General features: G+C 47.0%; 2 protein-coding genes across 7 annotated transcripts in view; both read left to right on the top strand.

Annotated features, from left to right (window-relative positions):
* The window catches only part of SNX2 (sorting nexin 2), a 40,566-nt gene extending 34,974 nt beyond the window's left edge, over positions 1 to 5,592 (top strand). The window contains exons 12-16 of one of the 2 annotated variants that reach the window (XM_040967924.1): positions 1,839 to 1,982; positions 2,397 to 2,408; positions 3,021 to 3,101; positions 3,213 to 3,284; positions 5,119 to 5,592. In XM_040967924.1, coding sequence (XP_040823858.1) covers positions 1,839 to 1,982; positions 2,397 to 2,408; positions 3,021 to 3,101; positions 3,213 to 3,284; positions 5,119 to 5,169 — 360 coding nt within the window. In that variant the 3' untranslated portion in view covers positions 5,170 to 5,592. The remainder of the gene's footprint in view (positions 1 to 1,838; positions 1,983 to 2,396; positions 2,409 to 3,020; positions 3,102 to 3,212; positions 3,285 to 5,118) is intronic. The other variant, XM_040967999.1, reaches the window with a different exon arrangement.
* Positions 5,593 to 17,553: 11,961 nt separating this feature from the next.
* The window catches only part of SNX24 (sorting nexin 24), an 84,558-nt gene continuing 80,232 nt past the window's right edge, over positions 17,554 to 21,879 (top strand). For 3 of the 5 annotated variants that reach the window (XR_005882519.1, XR_005882510.1, XM_040968197.1), the window contains exon 1: positions 18,677 to 18,763. Coding sequence is in view for 1 of the 5 variants with exons in the window: in XM_040968197.1 (XP_040824131.1) it covers positions 18,704 to 18,763 (60 nt within the window). In the remaining 4 variants the exon portion in view is untranslated. Of the gene's footprint in view, positions 17,810 to 18,586; positions 18,764 to 21,879 lie in introns of those variants that run through there. The other 2 variants (XR_005882530.1, XR_005882505.1) reach the window with 2 other exon arrangements.

Raw genomic sequence — 21,879 nt, forward strand, 5'->3', positions numbered from 1 at the left:
AGTGTCAGTTTATATGTATTGTTGAAGCCACTTTGGGAAGTAGTGAATTGATGATTGTTAAGTACAAGAGCCGGTGAGGTCTGGGCTTGTTATACCTTGCCGTGCAGGAGGCTCTTTGGGTTGGTTTTCTGCTGAGACCCAGAGGGTCAGCTGCCAGAGGAGCTGTGGAGTTGCGGAGAGAATGATAGGCTGGGCTTGTTGTGGGGTTTAAGTTGTCTTTGGTTCTTTGTTTTAAACAAATTCACTTGTAGTTAAAAAGGTCATACCCTTATGTGGAAAGTTCAGACAGCCTCCAAGTGCAAATTTTGCTTCTGTAGAAAGAAGTGCTTTGTCTCTCTGGCCTCAGTCATAGACAACTGCTAGATGAGCTCAGTGTCTTGACATGCTTGGGGAAGCACTAATGGGCTCAGGCCGCCATTGTTACAGACCTCTGCGTGGGTCTCTTCTTGTCGCTCTCAGAAGCTTGTGGATTTAGTGGTTTGTTCTGCTTGTTTCTTTTCTCTGTTTCTTCATTTACATTTCCAGACAAGATAACATGGTCGTACGTACTTGCATTGCCTTTTCTTTCTTTCCTTTTCCCTTTTTCTCTTCTTCCTCTTTTCTTTCTCCCTCTCCCTTCCCCTCCCTTCCTTCCATCCTTTCATCCATCCATCCTTCCTTCTTGTCATTTTATTTCTCTCTGTTTCTCTCCTCCTTCCGTCCTTATTTGTTTCCATTTTTACTTGAAGTGCAGAATTTCTTTGATGGCCAGCTTTGGGCTGACCCCAGGCTACGGGGCAGGAGCTTCTTCTGGATCCTCCCCTGAGTTCAGGGACCCAGGGATTTGGGCCATCCCCCACTGTTGGCCGCTGCTTGTTTCCCAGGTCATTAACAGGGAGCCCGGCTGGAAGTGAAGTGACCAGGGCTTGAACCCGCACCTGTATGGGGCACCGGCATCGCAGGTGGAAGCTTAACTTGCTGTGCCACAGCCCCGGCCCCACTTTCACTTTTCAGTTGTTTACCTTTTTTAACCTTAAATCTCTCACCAGATTTTTACTTTGGTTCCTAATGTGACTTTTTTTTTTCCTGTTTTTTGTTAATTTTTGTTTTGTTTTCTAACACTCAAATCTGCTTTTGATATTGTTTAGTTGGAAAACTTCCCAAGTTCACATAAGAAACATATTTTCACGTTAAAGATGTTTTTTACTAAGCATTGCCTTATTATGACCACATTTAAAAGAAATAGTGAGGGCCCGGCGTGGTGGCGCAGTGGTTAAGGTCCTCACCTTGCACGTCCGGGATCTCATATGGGCACCGGTTCTATCCCGGCAGCCCCACTTCCCTTCCAGCTCCCTGACTGTGGCCTGGGAAAGCAGTCGAGGATAGCCCAAAGCTTTGGGACCCTGCACCCGCGTGGGAGACCCCGAGGAGGCTCCTGGCTTCGGATTGGCATAGCATCGCAGTTGCGCTCACTTGGGGAGTGAATCATCGGATGGAAGATCTTCCTGTCTGTCTCTCCTCTCTGTATATCCGCCTTTCCAATAAAAAAATAATAAAACAAAATCTTAAAAAAAAAAAAAGAAATAGTGAAAACTGCCTTGTGCAAGATTTTTTATTCTTAGCTCTCATTTACATTGTCAGGATTGTTTGTTTTAAGCTAGCTAAAATGAAAATTCATTTTACTTAATATCAACATGCTTATTTTCACTTTTCAGTATGTTAAAATGGCATTTCAATATTCACTTTTGTTGTTTCCAGGATTACAGGATTCTTGAGTAACGCAAGTGTGTTAGGGTCACTTGTATGTGTAACACTTTACCATTCACTTGTGTGTGTAACACTTTACCATTCACTTGTAGGGTGTGTTTGACCATCGAATGAAGTGCTGGCAAAAATGGGAAGATGCTCAAATTACTTTGCTCAAAAAACGTGAAACTGAGGCCAAAATGATGGTTGCTAACAAACCTGATAAAATACAACAAGCTAAAAATGAAATAAGAGAGGTGATTACTAAATACTTTCTCAAATTTTCCTAAGTTTTTTTCTGAGCCATTCAATATTTAGCTTCTTTTCCATGCTTTAATGAACTGTATTAAACTTATCTTAACGTTTTAATCCTCATTGAAATGTGCAGACCCTTTTGTTACCTCCCCATGACCCTGACAAGGATAAAAAAAGCATGCGAGGAACAAATCTGAAATTAACCCCGTGGTCATCAGTGCACATTGTACTTAGATGGCAGATCTGATTGCAAATGAGTATATATTTATATCTAAAAGAGTATTAGAAATAGACAAACCTAATCTTAGCTGGCTGGGTCACATTATCCCCCATAAATACATACTATATATAGTATTGTAGTACATTGGTGTAAGTTTATTATAATTTATACACTTTTTTTGCCATGCTTCAATAAGGAAATTGAAGAGGTAGGACAATCTTTACATTACTAAAAATAACCGTAGCTGCTCTGTGAGGAGTGTTTACCCAGTGTTTTGGTTCTGCAGTGGGAAAAATATCTCCTCGTTGCTTAAACCGTCAAACCTTCCGTTATTTTTGTCACTGATTAAAATATTTTATTATGTTGGTACTGAACTTAGCCACAAAACTTGTGCTTTTTTCCTCAACAGGCCATAATTAGCTTTGTTTTTTACCTTAGTCATTCATTTTAACATTGCAGAAGTATTTTTTAAATATATGTCATATAATTTTAAAAAATACTTTTATTTCCATATAAATTGTGATGAACATGTGTTCTTAGTAACATTGATACATTCTAAAATAATGAACTATATAAAAAAGAGAAAATTACACTGATTTGTTTTGGTGAACTTTATACTCAGAATCTTTCCTCATAATTGTGGTGTTTCAGCAAGTATTGGGATTTGCTGTAATTCTGTTTGAAATACTAATGGAAATTAGGCCAACATGCTTTTCTAGTACTGGAAAGTGAGCTACAAGTTTGAATGATTCCAAGTGGAATTTGTACTGAGCTTTTCTAGAACCAAGATTAAAATGTTTCTTCCTTTTGTTTGCATTAGTGGGAAGCAAAAGTTCAACAAGGAGAAAGAGATTTTGAACAGATCTCTAAAACGATTCGAAAAGAAGTAGGAAGATTTGAGGCATGTATTACAATTTTGCTGTCTTCTTAACGTGATATTTTGTTGTAATTTTGTGATAAAAATTGAGTTTTTTACTAATGAACTGTTTTGTCATATTTTGCACTCTAACAGAAAGAACGAGTAAAGGATTTTAAAGCTGTTATCATCAAGTACTTAGAGTCATTAGTACAGACACAGCAACAGGTAAAGCTAACTTTTTATTATAACACAAATTGTGAGAAATTGGTTTGGTGTACTAGTCTACTTTAAAGGCAGTGACAAATTAAATGAGCTTTTAAACTCAGTGAAGAATAAAAAATTTAGAGAAACTAGTGAAGGCAGAGGACAAAGTACAAGTTAAAGCATTTGGAAATGGTTTCAAATCCTTTTTTCCTTTTTTAAGCTTTAAACCATTTCAGTTTCAGGCCATGTGACATCTCATAGACAACTTTGCTCTTTTCTCTGTGTTTCTTCCTGGTTAATCACATATTTGAGTAAATTTGCCAAGGGAGTTGTTCTCTTCTGCATTGGTGCTCATATGAAAAGCACAATTTAATTTTTTTAAGTCACTGTTTTTATTTTGTTTGAGGGTTTTGGTGGTTGATTATTCCAAATGGTGTTTGTGTTCCTAACTAGAGAAAAATCATTTATTTTAATTATCCAATCATAAAAATCAATTAACTAAAACGTTTCTTTTCTGCTATTTTTTTAAACCTTTTTTTTTTTTTTAATTGGCAAGTCACATATACAGGGAGGAGGAGAGACAGAGAGGAAGATCTTCTGTCCGATGATTCACTCCCCAAGTAGCTGCAGCAGCCAGAGCTGAGCCAATCCAGAACCAGGAGCCAGGAGCTTCCTCTGATTCTCCCACGAGGGTGCAGGGTCCCAAAGCTTCAAGCCATCCTCCACTGCTTTTCCAGGCCACCAGCAGGGAGCTGGATGGGAAGTGGAGCATCCAGGATTAGAACAGATTCCCATATGGGATCCGGATCCCGGCACATGCAAGGCGAGAACTTTAGCTGCTAGGCTTTGATACTGGGTCCCATTTCTACTACCTTTTAATGGGAATTTGAGTAACAGATCAAATCGCTCAATTTCTAGAATAGAATAATTTTTCCCTCCAATTGTAAATACGTGAGTGTAGAACCTTGTCCATGTGTTGGTTTGCTCCTTAACAGCCTGTGCCTGCCAGCGTCCTGGACATCAGCCAGGTCTCTCAGGTGCTGGTGCGGACCCGGGTGCCTGGGTCACCACCCCTGCTTTCGCATCGCAGGAGGTGGACAGGACGCAGAACAGCTGCCCCTCAGGTCTGTGCTCGCCTGGGGACCTCGTGGCACACATGGCAGCTTCACCTGAGGCAGCACAGTGCTGCCCCCGCGTTTTCTTTCCTTTCTGCTTGTATGCTGGCCTTGGCTAGCCATACCATAAAGGGTGAATTCCTCTCAAATAGAGATCTATATCACTGTATGTTGGAGGAACATTATTTAAGTTAATATTTTTACTGTAGAATTATCTATTTCTAGTGAATGTTTTTCATCCACTTCAGAGCAGAGTGACAGACATGGGGAATCTTCTTTGAGGCCGCTGTTTGGCAACTACCACTCAGTATGGTATATGGGCGTGCAGGTTCAAGTCCCACTGCTTCCATCAGCTCCCTGCTCATGCGCCTGAGGACTCAGCCTGGCCAGCCGTAAATAGCGTGTGGGGCTGAGCCAGCAGACGAAGGAGCTCTCCATGTCTCCCACTTGCTTGCTCTCTCTTAACTCTGCCTTTCAAATGAATAAAGCAAATGTTTACCAAAGAATAATGTATGAATATGACAGGTGTTTCCGATCAGGAGGTTTAAAATGATCTTTTTTAGAACCTAGTGCTCACCTTAAATGATTATTCTGTGCTAATACAAAGTGTTTTAGAAAACAGACTAAGTTTTAATCATTGTCACTTAACAATAGATTGTTCTAAATGGTATATGGGATATATGTATACATATGACAGAAAATATCATCGGAACGTGTTGTCTTTTTCTTGCCATTCACAGCTGATAAAATACTGGGAGGCATTCCTGCCGGAAGCCAAAGCCATTGCCTAGCAGGAAGCCGGTGCCTGCTGAGACCAGCTTGGACGTGTGCTCCAATGACGCCGAGTCCCACGCTGAAATCATTTAAAACCATCTAAATAAGCCACTCTATATTTTATTAATGACATGTGGTTTTTTATATATATACTCTGACATTTGATTACCAGCTGCATGTCCTGACCCTCTGAGTGGACTGTGGCATGACATTCCGCAGTACTTTGCTGAATTGAACACTATTGTGTCTTAAATACTTGCACTGAAAAGTGCCCTGCAAGGCAAGAACATTTTACAATATTTTTTCTTTACAGTATGTTCTGTAGCAAGTTTACCCTTTCTGAAGTGAATTATCAATGCATTGATTACTGTTCACTTATACATTCCTGTACAGAAATTATGATTTTGTGATTATGATAATAAAATGCTATTCCTTGTGAAGTATTAGTAACAAGTTATTTGGGTATGTGAAAATGGTAGGGATCTGTTCATAGCATTTTTACTTGGTAAGAGAGTTTCTTCTGGATTTGTGTACATGATGCTGTGAGTCTTCAGTTATTTTGACTGACAGGAAAAGCCAAACTCTTACATTTTACATGAGCTAATAAGCTTAACTTTTCTCACAAAGTCATCCAAAACCAAAGAATATTTATCTCTTGATTGTCTTGGATAAACGAAAGAACAGTTGTCTATTTTTACTCGTGCCTGTTTGAAGTGCCTGGTTTAAGAGTTAAAGTGGAGGAGAGCATCTGTGTGCTTGTATCACAGATCTCACAGCCTCTGCTTCTCTTCTGCTGTTACTGTCACAACTCAAGACTTTGCGTGCACTTAATTTTTCCTTTTTGCTTTTTGTTTTTTAAGCTAGAAGTAGATACACAGGTCATAATAGAGCAGGATCAGCATGCTGTGATTTGGTGAGTTACTAAGGACAGCGCAAAGCAAATTGGAAGTAAAATGAAATCTAGTCAGTCTGGTACCTTTCTCACCTTCTTTGTATTTTGTTTACATAGGAGTCATCTAATCCTTGATGGTAGTGAAAATGTTATGACAGTTATTTTCATCTTTTCAAACAAATTCTCAGACGCCTGCCTCTTTGACTCCCCGCCATGCCTGCGCTCCGGAGGAAGAGGAGGCCCGTGTGTTTGAATCCTCTCAGCTCCAGGATGTGATCCCTATGCAGAGTTCTGCAGGAGGAGGTCTGGCAGAGGCGTTCCTCGGACGGGCGCGCCTAGATCCCAGCCAGATGCCTGGCTCGTAGTGAGCTGATTGAAGACCCAATGGATTCAACAGGGAAGAAAAAGCCCAGAACTCGCAACTGGTAGCGCAGTGTTCTGTTACTTCCAGGGAAAATGGCTTGAAGGAGTAACTCACAGTGCAATAAGTCCAATGCCCGGTTAACATAGCCTAGCAAAAACATAGCCTACCCATGAATAGTTTTAGTGAAATGTGCTGCTGTTAATGACTTGCAGAGGTATAGTTCATGTGTCGAATAGTAACTCATCCAGAATCTTCCAGTCATCTTTGGTACATTCATGAGAACATTCAGCAGCTCTGAGTAAAATAATAAAGATAAGGAAAATAATGGACCCAGACTCCATTCTGGGCTCCCTTTGCTAGCATTTATTAGAAGCTAAGGAATGTGCTGGAAATTTCAAGTAAATTACATGAGCCTCTGATACCTAGCGACATCTTAACAGTTTAATTGTTTTGTCAATCTTCATGCCACTTATTCTTTGCTAAAGTGTTCCCATTCCGAGTAAGTTACACAACAGCACTCATAGTGTAAAAGTATAGTTTTTCAGTTGTATAAATCTCATTTAAATATTTAGTTGAATCAGATGACAGTAAAGGACTATCATAGCATATGCTGGGACACTGTGAACCCTGAACATACATGTGTGTTCAGTCTTTTTTCTTAAAACACACAAGAGCTTGATTGAAAGGCAGAGTGAGAGACTGAGAAAGAGCTTCCATTTGCTGGTCCACCCTGCAAGTGTGTCCAGCAGCCAGAGGCAGTCCATATCAAGCTGGGAGCTAGGAGCTTCATTTGTGTTTACCATGTGAGTGCCAGAAGCCCACATAAGTGCTTGAGCTGTTCCGTTGCGCACTCTAGCTCCCAGATGCATCAGGCTGCCGGACTGGAAGCAGTTGCTGTAATTCAAGATACAGGTGTCCCAGGCAGCAGCCCTAACGCTTTGCACCCTAATGTCCACCCGAGGGGCATATCGGGACAGTGCTTAGACAAGTATGTAAACTGGATTCCAGAAGCGCCCTTCTACTTGAAAACCTGTATTTAAAATACTGGTATTCTCATGGAAAACCAAATTCTATCCAAAGGCTGCTTTTTGTTAGTGATGCAAAGCAAGACAAAACTAATCAATATGGGTAAAATTCTGATTTCTAAAAGAGTAAGTTTTGATTTTTTGTATTTACTATTCTCAAGTATTATTGTATACATCTATGTTTACAATCTCAAGATACCTTCATCCAATCCTAGTAAAGTTTTCTCAGTATATTGTACTGTTTCCTAAGTAGTTTTTAATGACAAGTAAGCATATTGATATAATGAGCTTTCTTTAAAAGAAGGAAGTCAGATGAGTAGAGAAGGAAAGTTTTGTTACCATTTTAAAACGTGCTTAATGTGAGAATGATGAGACAGCCATGTTTGTTTGGCTAAGGGATACAGTCATATCCCTTAAGCTGAATGTCTGCTACCCCCTTCTTGTCCTGGCTCATGCACAGGGGGCGGAATGCCTGCAGCTCGGCCTGGCAGGGTTGTGCTGTGCGGGAGAGGGCGGTGCCTGGCCTGGGACTCGGGAGGTGTTTCCGCTGTACATGCAGCAGGAAAGGGGTCTGATAGTTGTGAACGAGATGGCCTGCTTTGCTTTGAACCTAACATTCTGAAGTTTTAAAAAAACAATTGCTAACGTTCAGAGTGAAGGATGTAGTTTGAAATAATAATGGATGCAGTAATTGACTGGACATTGAAACAAGAAAAGGCAGTTATGACAAGGGAAGTGCGAATCATGGTTCTTTACTCAGTCTTGGTGGTCAGGACTACATGGGTGTGATCCTTAGGGTTGAAGTGGAAATGTAACAGGAGCCACACATATATGATAGTTACATTCTTAAAACTAACATTTAGCGCACTAGCTCCCAGGTGTCTTCAATTTGTTGACTGTATTAAGATTATTGAAATGGGATTTTCAATGTTCAGAATCATGTGTATTAGTCTGGCTAGTTCTTGCGCCGACAGCATGGGTTTAGACAGTGCCTGAGTTTAAAAAAAAAAAAAAAAGGCAGAGTGAATATGGCAGCTAGTGAATATTAAAAGTCATGGTCGCAGTGAGGAACCCGGAGCTGTGCAGCAGGGTCCTTCCCCTCCCGCCCCGGTGACTGCCTTCTGTAGGCGTGGCCGGGAGTGGCAGCAGAAGACTCGCAGGCAGTCACCTGTGGTCACCTTGATGCATGACAAGCTTTTCATGATTGCTGTTCCCATCATTGACATAGAATTCTCAGAAGTCTTTGGGGACACAAATCTTCAAACTGGCTTCAGAAACTGCTGACAAAGTGAAAAATCTAGGAACCAGGGAAATAGTAGCTTTTTGTCTAACTTTAATGTACATTAAGAAATTAGATATACTCATTTTTTATTTATTTTTATTTGGAAAGCAGATTTACAGAGAGATGAAACAAGAGAGAAAAAGCTTTCCATCTGCTAGGTCACTCCTCAAGTGGCTGCAACAGCTAAAGCTGAGCCAGTCTGAAGCCAGGAACCAGGAGACTGGAGCCTCTTTGGGGTTTCTCAGGCAGGGGCAGGGCACCACAGCCCTGAGCCATAAGCAGAGAGCTGGGTTGGAAATAGAGCAGCTGCAAGATGAACTGACACCCTATGGGATGCAGGCATTTGCGGGTGGAGGATTAGCCAGTTGCACCATTGTACCAGCTCCTTGTCACATACTTTTTAAAAATTCTCTAAAAACTCAGTATTTTTCCTAAGTGGGTGAAATGGGCATTCAGGTGATCTCAGTGAGGCTACCCATTTGTTAATACACAAATCATTATTTTTCTACTCAGGCCAGTTAATGGGGCAGCCATTTTAAGGGAGAACTTCAATATTTTGCATTTATAAATGTGATTGTATATATAAAGCCAGACCAAACTTAAAGCCATTTAAACAATAAACTGCCTTGCTGCTACTTAGTCGAGTCTCGAGTTATCTTGATTTCAACCTGTCTTGGGTTTCCTGGGCTTGATATCACATGTCTCAATTTCAGCTCAAAATGCTTTCCAGTCGCCTGTAACTCCACGTGCTTCTGTCTTCAGAGTTACAGTACAGGGGTCATTTTGCCAATGCCAACTTGAGTTGATTCTATTTCTGAACTATCTGCCATTCTCATTGCCCCTGTGTCCCAAGGTCAAGAACAGAACCAACTTAGATCGCCAGTGCAGTGAATTTTTTTTTTTAGTCTTTACTTGCTGTCTTGGCAGTCCTGCTCCACTGCTAAATAACTCACGCCACTGGACAAAGTTCAGAATTCTTAAGCAGCCTCTTGGTGTGATCAGGCAGCTACTAAGCAGAGAGGAACACAGGGCGACAGCAGCCACATCGCTCAGAACCCCACCCACTGCCAGTGCAGCGTGGCTGTCGACACTCCCTATCCATCCCCATCAGGCGCCTGTGCCTTGTACTGATGGGGCTTCAGCCCCTTGTGGAGGTGCCCACCGTTGGGATCCCCTCTTAATCAAACGAAGCCGCTCTCTCTCTCATGACCTGCCCCTGGGTCACGTGCTCTTAGGAACAGCCCTGAGGCATCTTTAACTGTGTTAACATGTAATGTCCACATTTTCACAAACATGCTTTCAAGTCCTGTCGCTAGAAAGAAGGACCCTTGCTCCAGCAGGACTAATGATGCCTTGCTCCTTCTAGATTGTGCTGATGGATGTCGGATGTCAGTCTTGCTGGATCCTTGTCTGGCCTTGTTGCCATCCCCTGTGCGTGTTTCCTGAAGAAAGTTCTTAGCTTTGTTGTTTTTCTGGTACTGATTGGCAGTGTGGGCATCCAGCGCACTGGTTTGGATCCTGGCTGAAGAACCTACAGCTTGACTGAGTAAGTTACTTTGCTTTACAGCTGTTTCGTTTATTACAGCAGGGAAAGTGCCCCCTGATAGGAGTCTGGTAGCAGTAGCAGGTACTTAATGTTTGCTATGATTAATGTTACTGAATCCTTCAGTGTCTCCGAGCAAAGCTCTTGTATTTCAGCTGTTTGATCTGTCTAACAGGGCTTCTTTGCAGTCTCCCTGCTTACTTACCCAAAAAAGTCTCTCCCAGAACATTCTGCCACCGGAGATGCGCCATGGGAGCCTGTAGAGCGACGGTCACGAGTAGGGGAGAGGTCTTGGCTGTTGGATCACTGTACATCCAGGCGGCAATGCCCAGCCTCGGGGATGCCCTCCTGTCGTTAAGCGAGGGCTGTCAGTACGTGCCAGGGGCTGGAGACCCAGAGGGAGCATGAATCAGACTAAGGGAGCTCGGTGGCAGTGCAGAGTGAGAAGACCTTGAGAACAGCCCCAGGATGTGAGGCCTTAGCCTGCAGCACACGGAGTGGGAAAGACCCCTAGGGTGCAAGTTTGATTCTCAGTGCATTCATCTGGAGGCCAAAAAGCATGGGGCTCCGAGCCTGAGACGGACGGGCTTGAGAGAAGTGCGGCCATTTCTCAACAAGAGTGAGGGCAGGGTGCTTACGTGGAGCAGAGGAGTTACACTTCAGACCTCAAAGCTTTTCTCTTTGTGGTACAGAAATTAGGGGAGACCAAAGAGAAGAGCACTGGTAGCTAGTAGGGACGACCAAGACTGCTGGGTAACGGTGCTCACGTGAGTTTAGAATGAACAGATTTACAAGGAAGCAGACCGGAGAGAGAGGACCCTCAGCTTGCTTCATCCAAGGCAGGAGGCCCGGAGGTGGCGGCAGCAGGTGCGGGGGGCGTAGGAGGAGAGGGGCTTTTGAGTTACAGAGGCAGAAGATTAAGGTTTCTTGGAGAGAAATGGAGAGAGAGGTGTCAACTGGAGGATTTAGGTGAAGTGAAGGGACAGAACATGAAAATGGCCAAGGAAGGAAACCAAGCTTCTGAAATCATGACTCTGCTTTTTGGTATGTTGGCACTTAAAAAAAAAAAAACTCCTGAGCCCAGTGCAGCGGCCTAGCAGCTAAGGTCCTCACCTTGCCTGCACCAGGATCCCATATGGGCACTGGTCCTAATCCCGCCAACCCCACTTCTCATCCAGCACATTGCTTGTGGCCTGGGAAAGCAGTGGAGGATGGCCCAGTGCCTTGGGATCCTGCACGCACATGGGAGACCTGGAAGAGGTTCCTGGCTTCTGACTTTGGATCAGCACAGCTCTGACCATAGCAGCCCCTTGGGGAGTGAACCGTGGGATGGACGATCTTCCTCTCTCTCCTCCTCTCAGTATATCTGACTTTCCAATAAAAATGAATAAATCTTAAGAAAAAAGGAAACAATAGCTCCTGAGTGGCAGGCTGCTCGGGCCTTCTGGTAATGCCCTGGGGTTCTTCCTGTGCATTTCTCGGATTCGCTTTGGATTTGCTGTGTCATGGAGCTGTCTGCCTGTCAGAACCTGAAAATTTGCATCTTCTAATGAGGCCTCTCCTCCAGCATGTCCGCACATGGTCTGCAGATCACTCCAGTGCCGTCAAGCCTAAGCATAGTACAGTGGGTCTGTGCCCAGCAGCGCCCAGGACAGACTGCACTTACCTGTTTCTGTCTGTCCCTGCCTCTCTCTCTTCTTCCGCCTTCCCTCTCTTGTTTGTATTTCAGAGTGAATGAGCAGTTTTTTTCATTGTGCCATCTGTCTAACCTTCCAGTGTAACTATCTTAAAATTGGTGGTTAAATCGGTATTCAGTATTCGCATTCCTATGCCTATACCAATATTGTTTACAGCTGTGAAATGCAGTATACTTAGTCATGGCTTTCTTTTAAAGAACTACATCTTCTTTTGATGGAGCAGTTCTTTTGTTTTTTTTTTAAAGTTCTCATCGTTTGGTCCAGTCTTAAGACAGCGGCCACCATGAAGGCGGCTGCAGAAGGTGTCAATGGCACTGTCTTTTTAAAAAATTATTATTTATTGTAAAATCACATATACAGAGAGGAGGAGAGACAGAGAAGAAGATCTTCCATCCGAAGACTCACTCCCCAAGTGACCACAACGGCTGGTGCTGTGGCCAATGCGAAGCCAGAAACCAGAAGCTCTTCCGGGTCTCCCATGTGGGTGCAGGCTCCCAAGTCTTTGGGCTGTCCTCCACTGCTTTCCCAGGTCACAAGCAGGGAGCTGGATGGGAAATGGGGCTGCCAGGATTAGAACCGGCGCCCATATGGGATCCTGGTGCATTCAAGGCGAGGGCTTTAACCACTATGCTATCACGCCGGCCCTATGGAGCAGTTTTCAATCACAAGAAAACTGGTGAAGGAACAGGTAATTCCCGTGTTTTGTCGGTCCAACCTTGCTCATTAGCATCTCATTTGAGCATAGAACCTTTGTAATGATTGAATCAATGTGGAGCCACAGTTTTTAGTGCTTTATTTATGTTAAAGATTTATATATTTAACTGGAAGGCTAGTGGCAGAGAAGGAGAGATGAGCAGGTATGTTACGTGCACTGATTCACTCCCACGTGGCCCTAACAGTGTGTGGGGCCCGAGCCCCTCCTCGGGTGGGGTGCTGGTGCCGCAAGCTGTGCTTCACCATGCTATGCCGCAGCATTATGAACGTGCTCTGTGCTTCATTTGATTCTCTCAGCTTCTCTCCAGTGTCCGTTTCCTCTCCAGGACGCTCCATCCAGGACCCGTTGGTATCCCCTCTGCTCCTCTCAGTAAGCACGTTTCTCACCTGCCCCTTCTCCATGAACGTCCTCTTCCCCCCCCCCCCCCCAGGTAGAATAAGACTTGATTTTTTTTCTTCCGTTTCATGAAGTGGGTGTCCTGTTACACTGCTGCTCGTTTGTGTGTCCCAGCACATTTTCTTACAAGGGCACTCATGGATAACATGGCCACTCTGGGTGTTTTCCATGGAGCCACCTCTGGGTCCCCTGTGCTCCGGGCCACTGCTGCCTGGGTATTGCTACCCTGTGACCTCCAGCCCTCGACTCTGGAACTGCATGTCCTGGTCCCTTGGGATGCTACCGCACGTCCTGGGGCTGGTGCCTTCTGTCCTGGTGTGTGGTGTGAGTGAAATTTCATCCCCAGTTGTGTGGCTTGAAAGCATCGTGCACTAGGGCCATTGCCCTTCCTGCCTGCCCCACCACAGAGAGCCTGAGGATCCCCTTTGTTCTGCCCTGGGCTGTGTCTTCTGTTTTCTGTACCCCATGTTCTACCTGTGTTGATTCAGTCCTTGGTTTGGGGGGTGTACACACTGTGCTCTTGAGAATGCGTAGGATTTTGGTTTGGATTATGGTTTGGGTGCCCCCCCAAGTCCCATGTAGTAGAGGTGTGGCCCCCAAAGTCTTGTACTAATGGCTCACAGTGTGTGCTGATGGATTAAGGGTAGACGGGATCTAATTATGGTATCTAGGAGGTGGGTCTGGGGAAGCCGCGAGCTCCTGGGGAGTGAACTGAGCCCCCTGCCCATGTCTCTTGCTGAGGACTTCGTCGGGCCCCCGTCCCTCTTGTTACCGTGCAGTTGCTATGTGTTCAGTGTGCTGGCTGCCAGTGCAGTTCTTCCTGAAGATTAACTCACTAGATTAAGGAAAGGGTCAAGCCTGCCCAGCAGGACTCTGGAATGTGCAACTCAGAACTCGATGATCACCCCTGGAGCTGACATTCTCCTGCTAGGCCCTATTTTGAGATGTTTCACAGCAACGGTAAGTCCCAGTTAAACAGCAGAACTGCTCATCCACCCACAGACTCAGGCAGATCAGAGCACACTTGGCTGTCAACAGTTTCAAAACAACACGCCAGCATCCTATCACGACCAGTTCAAGGAAGTCCGCAAGCACCATGGGTGCCGTGCTCAAGGATCCGTGCTGCCGTCCCCTGCTTTCCCAGGCACGAGGGCAGGCAGAGAGCAGCATCAGAAGTGGAGCATCCAGGAATCCAGCTGGCACCAGCATTGCTGGTGGCATCTAAAACCATGGTGCCACACACCAGCCCTTCTCTGTCTTGTTGGAAATGAAATTATTCGGATGCTGAAGGTTCGGAACAGATAGTTGGTGCCTGTTCTTCATCTAGAGTATTTTGATCTATTTTCTTGGAGTTATTTTTCTGTTTTTTTTTAAATTATTCCTATTTTTTTAATTTGTTTTTAAATATTTTGTTGATTTCAAATCTCATCTACTGGTTCACCCCCCAGGTGCCTCCAGTGGCCCAGGCTGCATCAGGCCTGAAGCCAGGATGTGGAATGCTCTCTGGGTCTCCCACATGCGTGGAGGTCAGCTTCCTTACTTCTTCAGCAGCCCCAGGATCTGCGTTAGAGCTAATCAAGTCAGGAGCCCGGGCCGAGAGTTGAACCCAGGTCACCCGATGGGGATGTCAGGCGTCTTACCCACCAACGTGAACATCTATTCCCGGTTGTTCCTTTTCTTGATAACTTCCTGTTTTTGTTTCATAGATACAGTGTCTTCTCGTGTCTATGAGAAAGTATTAACAAGAACTTAACTTGCTTTCCCTGCCCCCCACAACCTGTTTATTTTCTTCCAAATTATTTTTGAAAGAAAAAATAATTTGTTGGGCTGTCTTCCATGTTAGATGCTTTCCTAAGACATTTGCTCAGCTTTGGCCGTCTCAAGATTCACAGTGGAAATTGAAAGCAGGTTGGATGCCCCAAGTATATTATGACAGTGTCAACTTTCAGCAGCGCTGAACGGTGACCGTGCAGGCCACATGCAGAGAACTTGGAATGTTGCTCAGAGTTTTCCCTCTTGGAGCAGCTTCTCTAGAGAACATTTTCTTGTTTCCCACTAGCAGGTAAAGTGGATGTGATATAGCTTTTACAGGATTTCTGTGTTCATCGTACATTCTGACCCTAATTACTTCTTAGTAAAATTACTCATGTCTTCAGGCAGGTCAGTCAACTTCTGATGCAAACACCGTCTCTTTTAACTTCGGCAGAGGGAATATCTTTTAGAGTTCTCCAGAAATAGAGAAGGGAATGAGAGATCTTGTTGATTCTTAATTTTGAGCCAATGCTTATTTCAGCCAGCCGTTCCTCATTCACGAAATACCGGTGGGCCCGGGCTGTGAAACTTTTTGATATTGCCGTTGTGCACACTGGGCCACTTTGCAGTGTTCCCGCTGCAGGTGGAAATGGAGGATTTCTTGTTCCCTTTCAGCAGTGTGCTTTCCAGCTCGCAGAAATGCTTTGCTATTATTGTGGGTTAAGAAACGAGCATTCCTTGCAGTCCTTGGGGCTGGATGAAAGGTCCAGTTGTTACATGTGTGCAGTTCGCTGTCTTCACCCACAAATCTCTCCATCAGGAGTTTTACCTGCAGCATTGTGCAGGTGTACCAACATATTTTTACCCAGTTACCACTAGGAGTTGCTTCCAGATTTTTCTCATGATAAAAATTATGCAATATTGTTGTACATACCTTTCCTTCCCTGTGTACATGAAGCTGTTGCACTTAAAACAATTGCTACTGTTGTCCTATCACTGGTACCTATTTCTCCACATCCTTACCAGCACTGGGGGAAACTTTTGGCCAATCTGACAGGTGGAAAATGACACCTCCTTGTTGTCATTTGTACCTCCTTGCTGTGGCTGCTCAGGCCATTGTGGTCATGAGGATCCCTGCAGCTTGCTGACCTGATCTAAGCCGCTTAGCCCTGAAATTCCAGAAGTGGACCAAATCTCCTGAGGCCAGCAGATAAGGGCCATGGTGCTCCAGGCTCTGAGCCATTGTTGGGTCTCTCCCTCTGGGCGGAAGCTAGGTTCCCTGTCCTCAAGACATCTGAGGATTCCTGTGGAGAGACCCAGGTGGCCCCACACTCAGCCTCCTGCCAGTGGAGAGCTGGCCTAGCTGCAGCTAAGCAGACTTGTTCAGATTGTGTCTATTTTCCTGTTGGGATATTAGAAAAAAAGAATACTTATTTTAAAAATATAAAATGTATATGTCTTTTGTTATTCCTGGTGCAAATGTTTTCTCATTATTGAATGGTTTTCAAGCTTTATGCTCATTAACTAACTTCTTGTGTAGTCTAAAATATAATACTTTTATATGTTATTTACCAAGAGGTCTTTGGCTCCTTTAGGACCATAAAAGTAGTTTCCTTAATTTGTTACTTTTTTTTTAAATGTAGTTTTTTGTTTTATTTTTAAGATTTATTTATTTGAAAGACAGAGTTCCAAAGAGGGGAGAGAGGTGGAGATCTTGCACGTGCAAGGTCACTCCCCAAATGGCTTAAACAGAGATGGGCTAGACTGAAGCCAGGTTTCCTACATGAGTGCAGGGGCCCAAGCACTTGCATTCCCAGGCACAGCAGCAGGGAGCCGGATTGGAAGTGAAGCAACCTGTACTGAATTCGAGGCCAATAAAAGATGCTGAGGCTGCAGGCTGTGGCTTTATGTGCAATGCCAGCACACTGGTTGCCTGGGAAGGTTTTATTTAGTAAGATCTTTAAAAAAATCTGTTTTAGTTTTATATCAAATGGGGGTTGCATTCCTTATTTATTTTTGTGAAGATTGATTTTTATTGTAAAGGCAGATCTACGGAACAGAAACTTGGAGGTGATCTCATGCTGCCAGAAATGGTTTCTCAACAGGCTAATCCTCTGCCTGCAGTGCTGGCATCCCACACAAGTGCTGGTTCCAGTCCCAGCTGCTCCACTTCCCATGCAGCTCCTTGGGCTGGAGAGAACAGTGGAGGATGGCCCAAAACCTTGCGACCCTGTACCCACATGGGAGCCCCAGAGGAGACTCTTGGTTTCAGACCAGCTCAGCTCCAGTCACTGTGGGCATTTGGGGATGAACTAGCAGATGGAATACCTCTCTATCTGTTCTTCTTTCTCCCTCTCAAACTGAAATAAGTAAAATGTAAAAGAGAGAAAACCCAGTTTGCCAGATTGTCTGCCAAGCAGGAGACAACAGGATTATTGCAGGTACTTACGCTAAGTCCTGGTGAGTCAGGCAGGTAGGCCAGTCACACAGGGCAGTGGCTAAGTCCCCAGAGAATTCAAGTAGGTGAGCTGCAGCCTGGGGCTAGCATCACACACAGCCTTCCACCCCAGGGCTGAAAACAGGAAGGCTCAGCTGTGGCACAAAGGGCTTTTAACTTTCTTGGTTTTTTCATCAGTTGTTTTTCATTTTGGGGAGCAGGACGTGGCTTGGAGTTGCGAACTGTGCATCTTCAGATTGTCTTTAGATGAGGCGCCTGGAGAAGCCTGACAGGGCGCAGGTGGGGCTGGGCAAAGGGGGCTTCCTCCTCGTGCCCCCCCCCCCGTCGGGTTCCCCACAGGGGGCTCTTCAGTTCCCAGGTGGAGACACCCTGTCTTCCAGAGGACACCCCTCGCCTGCGGCCTGGCCACTTCTGGCTGCAAGAGGTCACCTCTTAGTTTCTGTTCTGTTTGCGGCTCTAACCTGAGGAAAAAACGCAGTACTTTTTTGGGTAACTTGACATCAAGTTCCTCAGCTGGGCAATTGGTCTTTCAGGTATTGGGGGCTTTAGGGCCTTGGGCTGGGAGGCAGGGTCCTGTCTCCCACATGTTTTGTTTTTTTGTCTTGTGTTTTTCTAGTTTTTTTTTTCTCTTTTAATAACAAAACCGTTTACCATTAGAGGCAGTGCTTTATGTAAAATGTTTTAACAAGGGACACTAGGTATAGGCTAGCCCGCATGCTCCGCACGCGGTGTGGGTCTTGGCAGGCCCGACTTGCTCCTCTCTGTAGACACCGGCGGTTGCATGAGCCTGGCCACAGAGGACCCAGTGCTGTTCATCTTGAGGGCTGAGTAATACTCCGCGGCGGGTACCCCGTTTTCCTGATCTATTCATCCGCTGCGTTTGTGAAATGAAACCTGAGCATCTTTGCGCCCTGGCGACGCTGCGTTCCCAGGCACCCCCTCCGCCACCGCCACCACCACAAACACACACACACACAGGGCTATCTGGAGATGGGACGCTGCGGCCAGGGCTGAGGGTCTCAGTGCGGCCGCTGCCCGCCAGGGTGGGAACGAATGCAGCCGACCCACCCCGAGCCTCCGTCTTCCCCAGGGCGGCGGTGTCCCGCAGGCAGGGGCGTCGGGAACCGGGCGCGGCCGCCGCGCTCCGCAGGCTCAGGGCTGCAGGCCCCGCCTCTCCCGCCGGCCGCGCTCGCCTCTCCCGCGGCGGCCCGGGCTGCCCGGCCGGCTCCAGCGCCTCGGGCCCCCGGCCTCCCTCCAGCCCCGGCACGCCCCGGCGCCAGGCGCGGCGCGCTCGGCGGAGCAGACCCCGCGGCGGCCGCGCAGTCTCGGGCCCGCGGGAGAGGCGGGGCGGCCGGGCCGGGGGCGGAGCGGCGGCCGCAGCTCGGAGCCCGTCCCCGCGCTCGGCCGGCCGCCCGGCTGGCGCGGCCATGGAGGTCTACATCCCGTCCTTTCGCTACGAGGAGAGCGACCTGGAGCGGGGATACACGGTAGGCGCGGCCGCGGCCCGCGCGGGACCCCGCCAGGCCCCTGCGGCCGCCGCGCCCGGGGCCGCCCCGCAGCCGCCGCCCGTGCGCGCGTCGCCCCGGCTGCCCTCTCCCCTCCCCCGGCCCCTGGGGAAGGGCTGCGCCCCGGCGCGGTTGTCAAGGAGACCGGAGCTGGTGCGCGGCGGCTGAGGGGCGCGGGCCGTCCCCGGAGCCCCTGCCCTGCCCGGTGCGGGCCCGCCGGCCGCGGGGCTTCGGGGCCGCAGCGCTGCGGGACGGGGCGCTCGCCCTGGCCGGCGCCGCGCGGGGTTGGCGCGGCCGACCCCGGCGTCCCGGCTCGGGAGGGCTGGGCGACAGGTTCCTGCCGGCTTCGGAGTTCCACGGGATTCCTTGAGGCGGGGGAGGTGTTACTTTGTTTCACAATCGTCATTGGAAGCAACGTGTGTGTCATCCCCGCTGGAAACGCAGGTGTTGACTGGGGGGGGGGCGCCCCAAGTTTGTTCAGTCCGGTGCTCACCGGGCGGTGTGGGGCGAGGGACGCCGCGTGTGGGGCCAGGTGGGTTTGTACACCTGTGGCCGGCAGCCCTGCTGGGGGGGGGCAGTGCCTCCTGATAAGCGGCAGTTTACGCCCAGTCGTTAAGGAGAACAGGTGGGCCAGTTCCTGCTTGCTGTTAAGCTTCGTTTTCTCGTTTTCCAACGCCTGTACCACTTCTTTCATCTTACCGGTTTGTCTAGGCCTCGGGCAAAAAAGTGTCCGAATGTTGTGCTAAAGTCACTGCTGCTGCTACGGCCCTTCCTCATTTGATGCGAAATCAAATATTGGCTGGGGGCTTAGGGTAGTGATTAACCTTTATTAAAGAGCTTTCACGCGCTTTGGCCTGAGAGTCAGCATGGCTCTACTGCTTATTTTGTTAGCGCCTGTTGGAACCTAGCAGATCTGAATCTTTTAGGGTTAGGACAGGATGGCAGGGAGCTGTCTGCATTTTATTCACCTCTGATTCACTCAGTTGCACACTGCTAGTTTCATTTAAACCCCTCTCCCCTCCCATAAATATTATTGGTATCTGATGACAGTGTGTTTGAACCCTTTTGTCTTCAGAGCAAGAACTAAGCCACCCTCTCAAAGGGAGATTTAGAATGAAGAGCAGTGATTAAAAAAGACATCCAGGGAGTGTGTGGGCTTTTAGAATTAAATACACAGCTGGGTCCACGTGTCCCCAGACAAGTACTTGAAGTGCTTCAACCCTGAGGAAGCTGTCGTGGACCCCATGCGCAGTGGTGGTTGTTATTTATATAAATAATCCTATCTAGTGTGTTAACATTTGGGCGGTCGTTAAGTGTCTTGCTTTAAAACACTTAAACGTGAACCCGTTCAAGGCTTTCTCCCTGGAACAGTATCCATGTCTGCTTAACGGAAAATCTCGGCTGACTTTGGTTCTGCCAGGTGGCGAGCCTGTGGTGGGAGCCTGTCATGGTCCTGGGGGCGCCCTCCTGTCTTGCAGGCTTTCTCTGTGGGCTCTGAGGAAAAGAAGGCTGCCACTTAGGGGCCCAGGTCTTGAGAGCCAAGGGCCCGGCGGCTTTAGTGGTCCAGGGCTGCACCAGTGGACCACTGCCCGATGTCAGCTTGCTTCTTTGGATGGGCTTCCACCACCTCGACATTTTTCATCTTTTTATTATTTGGGGTGCACCTGCTAGTCCCCAGGCTCTGCTTTGGAAGGATATCTCCTCCCAGGAGGTTAGAAGGCTGCTTTGGCTGTGGGAGTTGCTGCACTCATGAAGTTTATGGGAAGGATGTGAGCGCATTCTCACAGCATTGCTGTTCCACTTATTTTTTAAATTTTTATTTATTTTGAAAGTAGATCTGCAGGGAGAAGAAGAGTTGAGAGAGAGAGAGAAGGTCTTCCATCCAGTGGTCCATTTCCCACATGGCTACAATGGCCAGAGCTGAGCCAATCTGAAGCAAGGGACCAGGAGCTTCTTCTGGGTCTCCCACACGGGTGCAGGGTCCCAAGGCTCTGGGCTGTCCTTGACTTCCCTCCCAGGCCACAGCAGGGAGCTGGACGGGAAATGAAGCAGCCAGGCTATGAATCAGCGCTTCCATGGTATGCCAGCATTTGCGGATGGAAGATAAGCTAGTTGAGCCATTGTGCCTGCCCCTGCTGTTCCACTTCTAGTCCAGCTCCCTGTTGATGGTCTGGGAGGAGCAGCCAGAGCTGGCCCACGTGTCTGAGTCCCTGTTTCTCCCTCCAGCCCCCACATGGGAGACTTGGATGAAACTGGAAGGAGCTCTCGCAGACAGCGGCTTAACATTCCATGCCACAATGTTGGCTTCTCACCATAATTTTTAAAAACAAACTTTAAAAACTTATTTTTCATTTGAGGTGAAAAGCAGAGGAGGAGAAGGAGAAGTCTTCCATCCGGGGGTTCATGCCCCAAACACCTGCAGCCTGAGATGGGATGAAGCCAGGAGCCAGCAGCTCCACCCAGGCCTCCTGTGTGGTTGGCAGGTGCCCGCATCCTTGAGCACTGTGTGCCGTGTCCTGGGGCACAGGGAGGCAGGAAGCTGTATCAGCAGCACAGTAGGCAGGACCAGAGCCAGGCCTTCTCATAGGTCACATGCTTGTCATTATTGGCTGCCTAATTACTGTGCCAGATCCGGGCACTTACACAGGCCTTTCTGTGTCCATGACTAGGATGTTTTTAGAACACTGACAGCAAGAGTTCCTTCCCGTCCTTTTTAAGCTAGTGATGGGTATTGTTGGATTGTTATTCAGAAAAGTTTATGAGGGCCAGCATTTTGGTGCAAAGTCTGCTGCTCTGGGTCCCTTACGAACTGTCTGCTAATTGGACTGGGAAAGCAGCTGAAGATGACCAAGTGCTTGGATCCCTACCTCTCTATGGGAGACCCAGAGGGAGTCCCAGAGGCTTGACTCTCGTGGCTATTTGGGGGGGAATGAACCAATGGATGGAAGCTCTGTGCTTCTCTAACTGTCCTTCCAATACAGACATCTTTTTAAAATCAAATTTGTAGAAACTGTGCTCACTGTGTTAAAATAATTTCCCTGCGACCGGTGAGTCCTTGCGCTTCAGACACTGTGGGTCTTGGCTGTGCTGTGTGAGGA

This window comes from Ochotona curzoniae, unplaced genomic scaffold (assembly GCF_017591425.1).
Source record: "Ochotona curzoniae isolate NIBS_2020 unplaced genomic scaffold, NIBS_Ocur_1.0 contig_1, whole genome shotgun sequence".
NCBI lineage: Eukaryota > Metazoa > Chordata > Mammalia > Lagomorpha > Ochotonidae > Ochotona > Ochotona curzoniae.